Below are 16,451 nucleotides of genomic sequence, written 5' to 3' on the forward strand. Positions count from 1 at the left end.
GGCACACTTGTGTTACCAGAGAAGCCAGGTACGATGAGGATGTGCAGTACGAGTGGCCAGAGGTCACACTGCAGGGGTTAGTAGGCACCAACTCAGACAGAGCTCTGTGAGCAAATCGGTGTCGCTTCCCCATTTGGTGGGAGCCATTTTCCGAACTTAAACAGGTGATGATGTGATCAAATTTGTAACTCAAGAAAAGCACTGAAATAGTACCCTGACGGGTTTATTGAAGAAGGCAAAGTTAGGACTAGGAAAACAAATTAGGAAAGAGTTGAACTGATAGGAGTGAAAGGTGATGAGGCTCTAAACTAAGATCATTGCTACAGACATGGTAACAAGGTGGTGAATTCTTGAGAAACCAAGGAAGTACAATCAACCAGATTTAGTAATTGCTTAAAAAATATGGGTGTGGCTGGGGGCACAGGGATTAGGGACAGGGAAGAGGAGAAACCAAGAAGGGCCGGTATCCTACCTTGTGGATTAAGAAGCCTGACCAACAGAGGGTAGAACACTTTTCTGAACCGTGTATCTGATTGTGATGGAAAGTCTGCTCTTATTAAATCGATAGATGGTTGTCTACTTGTGTGTAAAAATAAATGGTGATACAAAAGGAAGCATGGACTATATCTAATAATTTTGAGATTACTGACAGAAAACTTAAGGACCCCAAGGCCCAGGCGGTATAATCATCATTTCTTCTGTCAGTTCTGTCTTAGGAAGAAAGGGGAGAATGTGCAATAACCAGTTAGCTGTGTAGCTGTATAAAGGGAAGGTTTTTATAAATTTTCTGCACGTTGGCACACGATACTCACTTGGCAGACTGCAGACTGCAGGTGGAACATGACTCGGGGATGCTAGAGAGAATATGTGGGGCGGGAGGTCTGCCAGCCGAGTGAGATGAGGGAAGCTGAGCAAAACTGGAGATAAAGCTAAAACTGGGTATTACAGAAAACAACGAGAGAAAGGAAAACAGAGGTGGATGAGAGGTACTAGAACTCACAGAACAACGTAACAGAGTAAGAAATAAGTAATTATGACACTGACTTGTGTGTCATAATAACAAGTGAACTTCAAGTTTGAGCCCCAGAAGTTATCACTGAGAGTTGTGGAGTAAGATTTAATTCTTCCAGTAAGTACTTGACTGCTTATTGTGTGAATGACGCTATTATGGGAAATGTTGAGGAAGTACCAAAATTAATTAAATAAAATCCCTGCTCTCAAAACCTTACAATCTTCTTATTTTGGCACTTAAATGAAGCTCAACCAGTATGTTTTGAGTAAATGGAATAAACAAATTAAACACATGATTCTAATGAGGAGGGACACGAATCAGCATCAGGTGAAACCAGGGTAGTTAATAAATCAGATTGTAGATCCACACATGTTTAGAAATAAGACAAACCTGGCTGGTGGCTCAGTTGGTTGGAGCATTGGCCCATACACCAAAGGGTTGTTGCAGGTTCTATCCCCAGTCAGGGCACGTACCTCAGTTGCAAGTTCAATTCCCAGTTGGAGCACACACAGGAGACAGCCTATCAATGCGTCTCTCTCTTGCTCTCTTCCCCCACTCCCTGCCCTCTCTTAAAGTCAGTAAAACACATCCTCAGGTGAGGATTTAAAAATAAAAAATAGAAGGGACACATACTAAGTGAATAATATCAACTAATACAAATGGTGTCCAGTAAGCTTAAACTCAGAAGGAGCTGAAGTTATGGATAAATGTTAGGGGCAAAAAAACCATTAAGAACAAGAATAAAGAAGATACACAGTAGGACAGAAGTAGGTTTACTGTTGTGAGCACACAAAACAGTTTATTCTTAGATTATTTACTAGTTATGTTATTTTCCATATGAACAACTGTAAACCGACTTTTGCCCCACTCTGTATAGATAATTTTTTTGGAACAGATACTATAGTGTTAACTCGTTGCATTGAGAGAGCTTTGTTTATTTATCCAACAATTAATTGGTCTACTGTTTGTTAGGATATTGAATTTCTTTTTTCTCCATCGAGGAAAATGGTCTAACAAGAAGAATCAAATGAACAGGATTAAACCAGAATCAAAGACTAAAATAGGGATGAAGAGACTTCCGCCAAGATGGAGGCATAGGTGGAAACACTGTGCCTTCTCCCACAACCAAGTTTGAATAAAACAAAGGATTGGAGAAACAAAGACACAACCAAAGGACAGAAAATTGAATTATACGGAAGTCCGACTACATCTAACCGTTCAACGGGGACGGTAAGAGGGGCGGAGCCAGCAGTGAGCGGGGTCGGGCAGGACAGGGCCCCCGACCCAGGCGCGCAGGCGGACGAGAACCAGCTGGGGTGCGGGGCAGACCGCGGGCGCATATTCGCGCACAGTGAGACAGACCACGCAGGCCCCAGGGGGCGAGGGCTGACGGCGGTGGCGCACTCGCGAGCAGTGGGACGAAACGCGTGGGCCAGGTGACGGCAGCAACTGCGGCACCGGTGAGGGCCGTGGCAGCAGGCGGCGGACAGGACGCCATAGTCCCTCTTTGACCCCGCCCCCACATACAGCGTCACAACCCAGCGACTTAGTTGCCCTTCGGCACCCGTGAGGGCCGGGGCGGCAGGCGGCAGACGGGACGCCAGAGTCCCTCTTTGGCCCCGCCCCCACATACAGCGTCACAACCCAGCGACTTAGTTTCCCTGCAATACCGGTGAGAGCCATTGTTGCTCTTTGACTCCGCCCCCACATACAACGACACAAACCAGCGATTTAGTTGCCCCGTTCTAGTGAACATTTTAGGGCTCTGATCCTGCTATGGAACAGGCAAGAACAACCCGAAAGATGGCACAAGAACTCAAAGTCCAAGAGCCAATAACTCTCAGCGACCAAGAAATTGCCAGCCTCTCAGAAGCACAATTCAGGACACTATTTATCAGGATGCTCACAGAACTGGTAGATTATAGTCACAAATTAGAGGAACAAAGTCACAAATTAGTGAAACAAAGTCACAAATTAGTGGAATATATGGCTAAACTAAATGAAAAGAAGGGAGATGCACAGGAAACCAATAGTGATGGAAAGGAAACTGGGACGCAAATCAAGGGGGTGGGCCAGAAGGAAGAACAAAACATCCCACCAGAAAGGAATGAAGAAATGAGAATTCAAAAAAATGAGGAGAGGCTTAGGAACCTCCAGGACATCTTGAAACGTTCCAACATCCGAATTATAGGGGTACCAGAAGGGGGAAAGAAACAACCACGAGTGGAAAACATATTTGAACAAATAATAAAGGAGAACTTCCCCAGTCTGGCAAAGGAAATAGACTTCCAGGAAATCCAGGAAGCTCAGAGAGTGCCAAAGAAGTTGGACCCAAGAAGGAACACACCAAGGCACATCATAATTACATTAGCCAAGACCAAAATGAAGGAGAGAATCCTAGAAGCATCAAGGGATAAGGGGACAGTCACCTACAAAGGAGTACCCATCAGACTGTCAGCGGATTTCTCAAAAGAGACCTTCCAGGCAAGAAGGGGCTGGAAAGAAGTATTCCAAGTCATGAAATCCAAAGACCTACAGCCAAGAATGCTTTATCCAGCAAAACTTTCATTTAGAATGGAAGGACAGATAAAGTGCTTCTCAGATAAGGTCAAGTTCAAGGAGTTCATTATTACCAAGCCCTTATTATATGAAATGCTAAAGGGACTTATTTAAGAAAAAGAAGATGAAAAATATGAACAGTGAAAGGACAGCAAACTCACAGCTATTAACAACCACACCTAAAACAAAAGCAAACCAAGAGGACAGCTAGATCAGGAGTGGAACCATAGAAATGAAGAACACATGGAGGGTTAGAAACAGGGGAGTGGGAGGGGGAGAAGGGGGGAGAAGGCACAGAAAATAGCATAGATGGTAGGTAGAAAATAGGTAGTGGGGAGGGTGAGAATAGTGGGGGAAATATAGAATCCAAAGAACTTGAGACACGCGGTTATAAACTAGGGGGCAGAATGGTGGGGGAGGGAGGGTGCGGGTGGAAGGGATTGAAGGGGGGAATAGAACAACTGTAATGGTATAATCAATAAAATATATTAAAAAAAAAATAAAATAAAATAGGGATGAAAACAAGAGAGGATTAACCTGTTTTAAAGCTCATGTACCTGGTCCAGGTGGATAAAATTCCAAAGAACTGAGAAAGATTTAGATTCATCATGAAGTTCTGAGATCACTGGGAAAGCCCGCCCCATGCGGGGTTTTGTGTTGGAGACAGACACGTGTCACGCCTTGTGAGAAAACGGGGGCAGGTGGTTGAACCTGACATTTACCTCTGAGAAGTTCTGAAGCAGTTCATTAAACAGACATTCTGTGAACACTTAGGAAGGGGAATGGCTAGCTGTGGAGACCAGTGTGCCTTTCTCGGGGGGGAATGTCCTGCTTGATAAACTTAGTTTTTTTTATTTCTTTAGCAAGATTATTGGACCGTTAAACAAAAGGAATGCATTGGTAGTTATATTGTATATGAATTTCAACAGGTTTCTGCCATATTTTCATAGTATATATATATAAATATATATATATATATATGGGCAAAATGGATGTACATGGCTTATTCTGTAATATTTTCAAGTGATTTGTGGCTAGTTGAGTGTCTTTAATCCAAAAATATCTAATAAATGGATGTGAACCTAGAGGGAAATTTCTAGTGACAGAGCATCGCTCCTGTTATCCTGGTAAATTCTTTCATCAGTACATTTTCGAGTGACTCAGTCTTAGAGGTATAATGAATAATACTGGATGACAAAAGTTAAGATTTAAAATGACTTAGAAGAGATAGAATGATAGTCTAAAACCAATGAGATAGAACTTAATAAATCACAATTTAGATACTTGTTTAAAGTTGCACAAGTACAGAAGGCGAGACTAGGCTTCGCGGAGGGCATGCGGTTTTTTTGGTAAAGTACGTGTGTAGACTTAGGGTTCTGGTTGGGTGCAAACTCAGTGCTTTGATGCGTGTGCCCAAAGAGCCAAAACAGTCTCCAACTATGTTAATAGAAGTATGGTGTCTGGACTAAGGAAGGCACTAGTCCTCCGTGTTCTTCGCTGGCCAGGGCACGTTTTAGGTTTGGTTCTGAGGACTGAGATGTAAGAGAGAAGGACGAAGCAGCGCATGCAGAGGATGGAGTCGGGATGATGAGTGGTTGGCCCATCCCCTCCTCCGCTCATCAGACATTGACCGAGTGTGTTCTGTGTGCTCAGCTTGGAGGTTGGCGGAATCAAGGATGTGCAACTGGTGGAAAAGAGTTAGGGAGCAGTAACAGATAGACTCAAGACTGCGAAGTGCCGTCTAATGAGAGATTGCACCCTGTAACTTCAGTGCCTCCTGTTAACTGCAGGGGTTCAAGTCGGAGCGATGGCTAGAGGTTACAAAGAGGCAGGTGTTGGTTGCGAGTGTTGAAGAAGCATCTCTACTGAACTGAAATTATCCTTTTCAGGAATTAAGCAATTCCACCAAAGTCACATTCCTAACCGGTGGTGAAGCTCAAACAAAACCCAGCCTTCCAAATTCACCACCTGGAGCCCTCTCTACGCCATTACACAGGGGTTTCCACTCTCTGAGAGGGTGAGACACGGGTGACCTCTCCGTTTTTTTGCAGCCCTGAAGTAGCCTCTTGCTGTGATGCTCCGTGGTGCTCAGTGTTTTTACTTGAATTGATGAGATCGGAATGGATAACCTCTAAGATTCAATAGATGACTTCTTTAACTTCCTTGAATAAGAATGCTCTGAATCTTAATTCATTTTATATCCACAGCGTACACATTACTAGTTGAAAACAAAAACTCCTTGTGGCTAGATATGAAAGTATGGAACTCAGATTCTTAAGTCACGGTGTTTAGGCAGTATTTGGTCTACCCTTGAAGCACATGTTTTAAAGATGTGGGTCTGCGATTGAAACATAAAAGCAAAAACCAAAGAAGAAATTATGTAGACTTCATGAGCCACGTTAGATTTTATAATAGTCATTGAGAGAGAAAAAAAGGAGTTTCTTGCCCTTGAAGTTCATTTCCTCCTCATTCTTTCCCCAACAGGAAAGGATGGGGACCTCAATACACAGTCAGGGTAACTGAGCCAAACTTCCTCAGACTCCCCTGGGTAGCCTGCATGTAGGTAGCTCTCGGGCTGAGGAGCCGGGAGCTGAGAGCGGCCAGGGAGAAACTGAGTAAACACGGGGCTGAGGCAGGAAGGCGAGGCCTGGGAAAGGAACCAGAAGAAGGAGAAGTGTCGATTTTATCCGGTGTGACGTCAGCAAAAATCAACCTGTGTGATGGGAAACGCTGTGGGCCCACACCATCGTCCCTCTAGTCTCCCTTCTGTCAGCGCTGCGGGTGGGTGCTGCTGAGGCAGCGAGCCGATGCTCGAAGGAAGGTTCTGGGACCGCGGACGCAGGACACAAGTGTTTGAGTTTGTGCCGTCGTGAACAGTTTGCAGGGTGCGTGGGGGTGGGTAGGGGTGGACAGTGTTTCCAGGAGACCAGAAATGTAGTTTGGGCTTTTCCCTGCTTTTCTTGAAATTCCTACTTTCTCATACCAATGCCAGTGTTTTTCAGACTTTTCTAAAACTTCAGTGCACAGTGAGAAATACATTTTATGTCAGGACCCACTGTGAACACACGCACATACAAGCATACACCTCATACATCCCCTTTGATGTTTTCTATTCTCATCTATTTTTATTTAGATGTGTTTAAATGTTGTAAACCCCAAAGCTGATTACGTGGCCTCTAACGCTGTTCATCCCACAGTTTGAAGAACATCATGCTGCAGCCACCAGCTTTAAAAGGAGTGTAAAAGGGCCTTACACACTGCATCCAAAAGTCAGTGATTCTCAACTGAGAACCTTTTGTCCCTCAGAGGCCATGTGGCAATGTCTGGAGACAGCACTGGCTGTCACACAGCTCATGGGAGGCAGAGGGAGATGCCACTAAACATTTCACAGTGCACAGGACAGCCCTTTATAGCAAAGAGGCCATTCGTGGCCCTGCTCTGAGGGCGCAAAGCGTGTCGACACTGCTCCTGTACTGTAGATCTGCTTAGAATGATGGAAGCTTTAACCAGATCTTCCTTTTCTCTCTTTCTTTGAACTGAATTTGCTATGTTAAGCTCAAGTTGGTGCACAGACACCCTTGGGTGGTTCCCAGAGGTACAGCCCCGTGGATAAAGGAATGAGTCTGTTTTATTGAGATTGTGTGAGACATTTTTGTTAGAATATTGTTACTGATTTCAGGAATGTCTTCCTGTGTTTTGATTTCACTATCCTTTCCAACCCCATCCTTCCCACCTCCCCATTAAGCCATACTTACGAGGGAGCGGGAGGCTTCCTTACTCAGCCATAGCAGCTCTTAGCAAAGAAGTGAAGGGAATTTGGCTAATGAGATTAGACATGGTCCCTAAAGCTTTCTCCCCTAGTCATGAGATTTGATTCTGCTGTTTTGGTGGGAAATGACCTTCTGCTAACCTTGAAGTGCCATCTTAAGCCCTCGCATTAAACCGTTTCCTGTGTTAGCCGCTGCTTCATCCCTCTGTCAGAGCTATTTTAGACCAGGTTCCTTTGAACGTGGATGAGTCTGCACTCCCTAATCTCGACATCCTCTCTCCTTCCACATCTGGCATCAAAGAAGCTCTTGAACGACTCAGTGTCAATCCGCTGTTGCTTTTTTCTCGTTTTATTGGCTGTTTCTGGGCCCACTAGTAAGGCTCCCATTTGCTCTGAATCATTCAGAGACGGACTGACAGAACCGACCTCGTTTGGCTTGTTTACTTCTTCTTCTGTTTGGCAAGAGGTGTGATGGTGGAAGGAGGCATCTCTAAATCAAGTATCAGAGCTGAAGTCGTAGTGGAAAATAAAACCAGTGCTGTTCGAGGCTATTTTTTACCGTATTTTCCTCATGTGCCTTGTATTACATAAGCAATAGCATGAGTATATAGTAAATGCCTTCTCATAAATAATTCATAATTAGTTATCAGTGGCATAAATGTGTGTGTGTCCACCTCGAAACTTTAGATTTCTGTTAGCATAATAGTAAGTGGCACCCACAGATTCCAGAAACTTTGACGCATTAATTTCATTCCTTTTGCTTCGAGAGCACTGTGGAACACAAATTTCTTTTTAGGCTTCTCACTCCCAGGCTAAGCACGGAAAGACAACATGTGGAGTAGAAGATGCAGAGAACTAATGAGAAGGAGTTAAAACATCAGTCTCTCTTTTAATAGCCCGAGACCTAAACTCTCTGCTCTCTCTGCTGTGGCTCAGTTTCAGAGTAAACCAAGCAGGACTAAGGGAATGAGTGACGTTTGATGAAACACTGGTAGTATATGGGCCTTCACTCCGGAGGGGCCACAGAACGAGCGGGGCAGCCAGGGCTGCTGTTGGGCAGAGCGGAGGCACTTTCAAAGAGTTGAGTCACAGGCACTGTCGGCTCTAGAGGACAAAGATAGAGTCAAACTGGCTCACTCTGTGTGTGTGTGTGTGTGTGTGTGTGTGTGTTTGTGTGTGTGTGTGTGTGTGAGAGAGAGAGAGAGAGAGAGAGAAAAGGAGCTGGGACTAATTCTAGCTGAAGGTTTCTTGTTTAGGGTTCTGGCTCTTTGAAGAACTTAAGTATTTTGGTTTCTAAGGGCTCATCAGTTAGATGAGGCCCCAGTACACATCATTCACCCCAGCAGCAGTCACACAAGTGCGTGCAGTTTGAAGTAAAGAACCCAGCACGGCGTGAGGGCGTGGGGTCACTTGCCTCCCGCAGAGAACCCGGTCAGGTCGTTGTACACACCCCTCTGGTGTCCCTCCTCGGTAAACAGGAGCAGGATTCTTGCTGCTGGATCCCTCTCACCGGGCATCTCAGCTTGCTGAATGAAAAGCTCTGTGAAAAGGAGACGCAGCACTAATAATAACAACTACGGTCGCTGTGGCTATTTGGGGCAAGAGCAGCTTTGCTCCACTCTTGATCTCCATCAGTGTCTGTCTGCCATTCTTGCCCTGCTGTTACCTTTCAGACTTCCTATTCTTAGAATTATTTGCGAGTCCTGAACTTGGGGAATTGCAGCCCCCGAAGCTGGAATGCCCAGCTTGAGTGGAATGCAGACTGTCTGGCAGAGTGGAGGTTAAATAAAGTTTGCCTTGGCAGCCTGCCCTGCTCTTGCGCGGGTGACAGGGAACTCGGGTACAGGAGCGACAGCATGAGCTCCACATGGTGCTGTCCCACGGAGTCTTCCCTGCACCAGCAGAAGTGGTTGACAGTCCCTCCATTACCATCACGGCCATGCCAATCTCAACCACGGTGCGTGCTAAGGAGGCCTCCCTGGTCTTGAACTTCAGCTAGTGACCACATTGCTCTGAACAAATACAGGGTCAAATAAAGAGTTTAAGGCAGGAATCCTTGCCAGAACTACAGACTTGGTATATCTGCCCCCTCACAATTACTAACTCGCTTTAGAAATTTTGATAAAGGAAACTTTTATTACAATAATTATTTCAATCAACAAAATCTTTTGAGCACTGAGGCACTGTGGGAATTTTTTTAGAAGTATAAAACATAGAACCCTTGTGATGCTTATAATTTCAATGGAGAAGTGAGGCTGTGAACACAAGACAGTGGTGCTCTAAGGGAAGAGAAGGCACTTCTATCTGGAGCGGTCAAGGACCTCATGGAGGAGCTGGAGAGGTAACTGGTCTTGCCAGGAGGGTGGACTGCTGCCACCGGGAAGGGCAGGAGGTGTGCAGGGCAGGTCTCGGGGATGTGCGCACGGAGGCAAGGGAGAGGCGTTTACGTGAGCCCCGGAAGCCTGGACCGTGAAGGCTGTGCAGGCGTGTCACTGAGAAGTCACAGTGCTTCCACTGGAGGAGGCTCGGAGAGGCTGGCCCCTTTACTGGTGTGTTCCCTAAACCCCAACATGACGTGTGGTCATCGTGGACGCTCTGTAAATAATAGTGTCGTCGTTATTTCTCATCCCAAACTCCGTGATCCCAAGTTGTTGAATTGGCTTGGTTGCATTTGTGAGAGTCGGTGCTAACTCTTCTTCGCCCTGTGCAGTTGCTCACGTCGTCTGCGTCTCACCGTGCCCTTTCCTTCAGGTTTCTCTCCCCTTTCTCTTCTCTTCCACCACAGGTGGCTGGAGGTGCAAGTAGCTAATCTCACATGTCCACAGCGCTGGGTGCAGTACCTCCAGCTGCTTCGGGAGTCCATCTGGCCTGGTGGGGTTTTGCCTAAGCATCCGCGGCCTGCGAGGACCCAGGAGCAGAAGGCAGCAGCTGAGAAACAGGCTTTGCAGAGCCTGATGGGCGTCCTGCCAGGTAATTGGACAAAGAGATTGATTATCCTAGTAACTCTGCCCTTCCAGTCAAGCTTCACCACCATCACTCCACCCCTTCCCCGGGTTTGAAAGGTCTGAAATGTGGCTAGGCTCGAAGCCTGTCAACCCACCAGTTCTCAGGCTAGCAGGGGAAGGATCAGGGCTGCGATTCCTTCATTCCTCACCCAAGTGACCCTACGAGCATGTAGAGGATCACAGAGACACACCATAAATAGCAGGTGAGAATCCTGCCGGCATTTGGAGTCGTGGCAGTGCTGCAGGCCTGGGAAGCTCTGCCGGCAGCACCAAGGGGCAGGTCTCTGGGTCATTCCCATTGGGGAAGGGGTGGGGGCTGGGTTCTCTGACAGCTCACAGTGTTTTGAACCAGGGAGGAGGTTATATGTCCTGCAGAAGCTCAGCTTTGATAAACTGGGGACGTAGAGTAAGATGCATGGTCCTTAGCAGTGGGCAAAAACAGACTCTGAAGAGGGGTTTTTTTTCTTTGCTTTGTACAGATTTGGTGTTTGAGGCCAGCAAAGGCAGTTGGTCTATGGCTCAGCACTGTTAGCCTGAGTGCAGTGTCAGTCCCTAGGTCTGGACAGTGTCCTTCACTGGTTTTAACCTCTGTTCTCCAACCTAAACTGTCACATCAGGGCATTATTTCTGGAGGCCCAGTTTTACTTAGACACCTAACTTAAGAAATATGTTTTCAAAGCTTTTCTCTGTTTCAGAGAATTTTTAGTTTTCCCGTGTAGGGCAGAGGTGTGCTGGAAAGACCCATTTGAATCAAGGTAGCGCCGACAATGAGATGTCGCTGTAACACTAACGCTGCGTCTGTTTCCTCTGTAGATATTGTAGTGGAAATCCTTGGGGTGAACAAATGCCAGCTGAGCTGGAGTCTAGTCTTGGAATCACTACAGCAACCGCTCATCAACAGGTAGGCTGGAAAGTATGGACCCAGTGTCGGCGTAACTAAAGCTGTCTCTGGTCTCAGGGGCGCCAGGGTTTTTGAGTGAACAGCCCACACAGAGGGAAATGGAACTGCAGTCTCTCCTACCCCTGGGCCCTGGCTCAGATGATGTCCAGGTCCACACACATTCAATGAGACCCATGCTGTCGGCTCCTGAGAGGGTTGTCACATGGCAGTAAGCAAGGGTTGCACCAGCCTCTGTGTTTGCGTTTGGAAGAACCCCATGCGGGCCCCCACACGCACTGCTGGCGATGCCCTGTCACCCTCCCACCATGTCAGTGTGCTCAGCGACTCTTCCCAGCGTGTGCCAGGCCCTGTGCACACCGAACACTGAGAGTGTCCCCTGAGCCGCGCCTCACAGGCCACACGGTGGTTTTCAACTGGAGGCCCCTGGCCTCTCAGCAAAGCTCTGATGCGTATTCGCACCAGGAACTGTCTTTGTTTAATCATGAGATTGTACTTGGTAAAGTGACCAGAAATGCCAGGTGAACACTCCTAGGATAATTCAAAAGAGGCCAGTATTTCCCTGGCTGGTACCTGGGGATGGGATGCTTCTGTAAAGTACTGAGCACACCGGCTCCTGCGTCAGACCCTGTACCGCACTTACCGACCCCCACTTCTCAAGGGTCCCGGCCTCCGCCCCCTTTCCCCCTGTGAGGTAGCCAGTAAACCTACAGCCGTGGACGATGAGAAAGAACAGCAGCCAGTAGCTGTAATGGTGCTTAGAAATTTGATACCCCCCTTACAGGAACAGTGCGGATGTGCTAAGGTCGCTGTATAAACACATACATACGGCATTTCCTGAAATCTGGTCTCCACTTCTGTTTCTGCCTGTGCTGGGGCCTAGCCTTTTTCAGTTCAGCAGACTTGTTTCATGGCAGAGGCTCTGTCAAGCTGCTGAAGTTTCGAGTCCACTAAGGGTATCAGTAATGGGGGGCGGGGGCTTAGATAAGTGTCATAAACAAGACCTGGTGTCTCTCAGCTGAACCAGACCTTTCTCTGAGTTGTTCTGTCCACTTGTTTCAGGCATTTGATTTATTGCCTCTGGGACATCATCCTGGAATTCCTGGATCTCAGTGCCTCCGTTGAGGAGTCCCCCACGGCCACCTCTGCCTCCGAGACCCCAGACAGCACTGGGAGGACGGGTGTCCCTACTTAGGCACAGGTCACCTGCCATTCCTCGGAGGGTGGGGAGGAGAGTGTCTCTGCCACCCAGAGACCACTTGGCCGGCCCGCGCCTTCGGAGCTGGACAGTGACTTGGAAGGCACAGGTCTCGGTGACACGGGTTTCCTCAGCTCTTCTGCACTGGAGCAGCTGAGAGCGGCGTGCATGCAACGGTGTGGGTGTGCAGTTGTCACACCTTCTCTGCTGTTTGGGTCGATGTTCACGGGCACTCTGAGAGATGAAGGAAGGATCCCCTTTTGTCCTCCTTCCTAAGACTATTCACCAGGAGCCTGGCCCAGCATGTACACGCACCTAGTTCCCCAACACACACTATCTAGGTAAACGAGGGAGAAGAGGGAGTGGATTTCCTGGGAGGAGAAGATCATCCCCTGAGCTCTGCGTTCCCACCAGGAAGCTGGAAGTTCAGGAGGACCATTCTTGAAAGCCAGACCCAGTGTGTCTGGTTTCCCAGGGTCTGGGAGAGGGACGGGGAGCAGTTCAGGGATGGCTTGCTCCTGGCTACTCCCCACCGCAGCAGGGGCTTGTGTGTCATCGGGGGCTGCCTCCCTGGGGCTGCACTTCCCTCCCGGAAGACTTCAGAGCAGACAGCCGAAGCCTCTAGTAGACGCACCGCACGCTCCACACCCTTTCCTGAGAGGAGGCACATCACGGATTTTATTGCTTCTATTTCCTCTTAGTCTCCTCCCCAGGAGCAATTGAGTTTGGTCCTTTGTGACCCGATTCCTTCAGCAGGATCACAGGGGACGTGCATACTCAGCTCAGTGCCACCAGTGGGAAGGGAAACACCAGCTCCCCCACTGAGAAAGCCCCGAGGGCAGGAGCAGGGAGCCAGGAGTCACGGCCTTCTCTCTTCTCCGGTCTGACCAGGAACTGTACTCGGAGCCCTACTGTCAGCAAACCTACAGGGAATTGACTGCCCACAAAAACGTTTTAACTTTCTGTCCTGAGGGGTCTAGTTAGTCTTTAGGAACACCAGTGACAAAGGCAGAGGGGCTGTCAGGCTGCAGGGTCTTTAGGAAAAGTGGGACAGTGGGGCCCTGGCCAAGGACCTCAGTGGGTTACAGCTTTATTGCCAGACACCAAGGTTGCACGTTTGATCCTAACCAGGGAGCATAAAAGAAGCAACCAATAAATGCACACATAAGAGAACAACAGATCAGTGTTATCGCTCATCAATAAAACATTTTAATGGAACAATTAGGAGGAAGTGTTGGTAGGGAAGGAGGCAGAAGGGAGGGCACCAGAGAACTGCTGTACGTTAAACGCACGCGAGAGCTGACAAAAGGTTTGGAGGGTGTGGCTGGGAGCTGCACGCCCACCCATCCTCCTTCGGTGCTGGCCTGTTAGAGCCAGGCTTTCACTGGGTTACAGACCCTTCTGTCCGTCTGATAAGAACAGGCGGGTCTAGAACAAGAGTTGAGATTCTCTAAGGCTCTGAAGCAGGTGATGTGCACACAAGCAAAGTGGATCTGCCAACGTCAGCAAATCCCCCAGCCCTTACCCCTGGAATCAGTGCTGCTGTAACTGTCCTTACTGCCTCGGGACAGAGAGATGCCTGGGATAGTGTCTCTTGGAGCCTTCTAACCTTGGAAGTTGATTGTTAACAGTGATTTTTATGGCTCCAGAGTTCCACAAGCATCTCTTATCTTAGACCCTTCCAGGCAGAAGGAGTTCCACATGTCTGTCCTGGGTGAGCATTTGTAGGGGTGTGGAATTGCGTGACTCCAGCTGACTTATTGGAGCCGATCTTTACCTCCGGTAACAAGTTCAGACAACAGGGGACATCTGGGGCCATGGTGCTCTTCGGGACAGGAGGCACCCAGTCTTCTGTTACCTTCTCTTCCCATACTTTACCCTCATATTTATGTAGCCACCTGTATTGCTTGGAATCTCAGCTACTAGTCTTGGCTCAGAAAAGGGTGCAAAACCAGTACATAGGCTGACACACCAGAAAATCCCTCTGGCTATAAATTCTAAGGAAACTTTTGGCACTTTCAACCCCCCCAAAACTCATGTATTTCATGTTACATAAGAGACCCCACCTGCAGTCGCTCTGCCCCAAAAAGATAAGCTGTCTTCATACCCTCCTTCTGCCCAAAGGGGAAATCATGGATATCACCAAGGAAATAATCAAAACCCGTCTGGCTTCCAAGCAACCTGTCAACTTGCTACTTGGGTAACAAGTTCAGACAACAAGGGAGATAGGCGTTTGGGAGCGAGCCACAGGCACTGGGGAAAGGTACCGCCGGGTGAGAGCGATGAAAGGCAATGAAGAAGAACGGAGCTGGCACTAACGCAGGATGTTGTCCATCCTTTTTCCCCCATCCATTTTCCAGCTACATTTCCTCTCCTTATCACACCCAACAACAGTCGTTAGGTCCTGGGTGGAGTAAAAATATATGTAAACATGGTTCCTGGTGATACAAGCTAGGGTGTTGGGGACTGAAACGACTAGGAAAATTGACTGTTTCTCCATGAAAGTACTACCTCAGTGGGTGAGCCCCGGGGTGCACGCGTTCAGCACCTCTGACTACAGAAAGGGCTAGATTCCCGCCATCTTTCTGCTCTGCCAGCCTGAACATGGAAGTCTGGTCTCGGACCATCCGTCTTTACGGTAGCTGCAGTTTGGGTCCTCGCATTCATACAAAAATAGAACCTGTGAGGGAACGGGCATCTCTTTAATTTTCTTCTTTTAAAGAAATAGGAAACCATTTCCCAGAAGCCTTTCAAGAATTTTGCCATGACTCGGCCAGAGACTGCCCACCCGTGAGCCAGTCCATGGACACAGAGTGGCATTATCATGATGGACTACCAACAGTACTCAGCTCCCAGACAGCAGGCCACCCTCCAGGGAGGGGAGATGCCTGAAAAAGCATTAGATGTTGGAAGAGGCAGAGTGAGCATTCTAGACAGTGTCTGTTACATGGGCCATTCTGCCGACATCAACAGTCCCCCACGATCCTCTCAAAGTACCTGGTACTAGCTGAGCATTTGCTGAAGGTGCCACATGACACCCCACGTACAGAAACCCCCTGCGCACCAACCCTGTGAGGGAGGCTTCATCATATAGCCCCATTTATGGGTGAGGAACGTAAGGCAGAGTCATTTCCAAGGAAATGGCAGAACCTGCTATAAATCTTGTTGATTTGCCCTCAAGCCTACATCATCGCCATTCTAGTAACCCTCCTTTCAGAGCAAGACAAGACTGGCTTCTCCCTTTTAAGAAGCCTGTAGTCTAGTAAAGGAGCCAGCAGACATTTTTGGTAAAGGGCCAGAGAAGAAATATTTCAGGCTTTGTGGCCACGCATCGCTGGTGTCTGTTGCAACTGCTCAGCTCTTCGTTGTTGCAGGAGAGCATAGACAATGCATGCACGGGTGACTGCAGCAGCACGCCAGCCACACTACTTACAAAACAGGCCACCAGCCAGGGTGTGGCCCACGAGCGGTTTGCAGACAGGCCCCTTGTTAGAACAAGGCATATCAAGCTCGAGTGTGCGTGTGTGCTTTACCTGGGGTCTTGCTGGAGGCCTAGTATGCTTCATGTTTAGCAAGCTCCCAGATGCACGCCAAGGAGAAGTCTACCCTCCCTCCACACTTTTGAGAATCAAGGAGTTAGAACAGACAGCTCCATGTGGGTGTGATCATGCAAGGGCGCTTCAGACTGGGGGACCCTGGAAAACCTGAGCTGGTCATATCTAAACTGACTCTTGAGGGATTAATAAGAACTAGCCAGGGGAAGGTTGCAGGTTCAGTCCCCTACCAGGGCACATAGGGAGGCAGCCGGTCAATGTTTCGCCCTCACTTTGGTGTCTCTTCCCCACTCCCTCGTCTCTAAAATCAATAATACATATCCTCAAATGAGGATTTTTAAAAATAAAAAGAGTAGTCAAGAAAAGACAAATACATGATCCCCCTTCCCTGAGGCCCCAAGCAGTTAACCCACGAAACAGGAGCAGGGCTGCAGGCGGTGGGAGGAGAGGACAGGC

At 48.0% G+C, this 16,451-nt stretch overlaps 1 protein-coding gene and 1 long non-coding RNA gene across 2 annotated transcripts in view; one reads left to right on the forward strand and one right to left on the reverse strand.

Moving 5' to 3' along the window:
- Positions 1-13,619, forward strand: part of SNX19 (sorting nexin 19) — a 39,328-nt gene extending 25,709 nt beyond the window's left edge. The window contains exons 9-11 of the mRNA XM_037038286.1: positions 10,126-10,310; positions 11,159-11,246; positions 12,306-13,619. Coding sequence (XP_036894181.1) covers positions 10,126-10,310; positions 11,159-11,246; positions 12,306-12,438 — 406 coding nt within the window. The 3' untranslated portion in view covers positions 12,439-13,619. The remainder of the gene's footprint in view (positions 1-10,125; positions 10,311-11,158; positions 11,247-12,305) is intronic.
- LOC118981499 (uncharacterized) overlaps positions 1-16,451 on the reverse strand; it is a 325,802-nt gene that overhangs the window by 277,248 nt on the left and 32,103 nt on the right. The window lies entirely within an intron of this gene.

This window comes from Sturnira hondurensis, unplaced genomic scaffold, assembly GCF_014824575.4.
Source record: "Sturnira hondurensis isolate 20B ecotype Veracruz unplaced genomic scaffold, ASM1482457v3 Scaffold0024152, whole genome shotgun sequence".
Lineage (NCBI taxonomy): Eukaryota > Metazoa > Chordata > Mammalia > Chiroptera > Phyllostomidae > Sturnira > Sturnira hondurensis.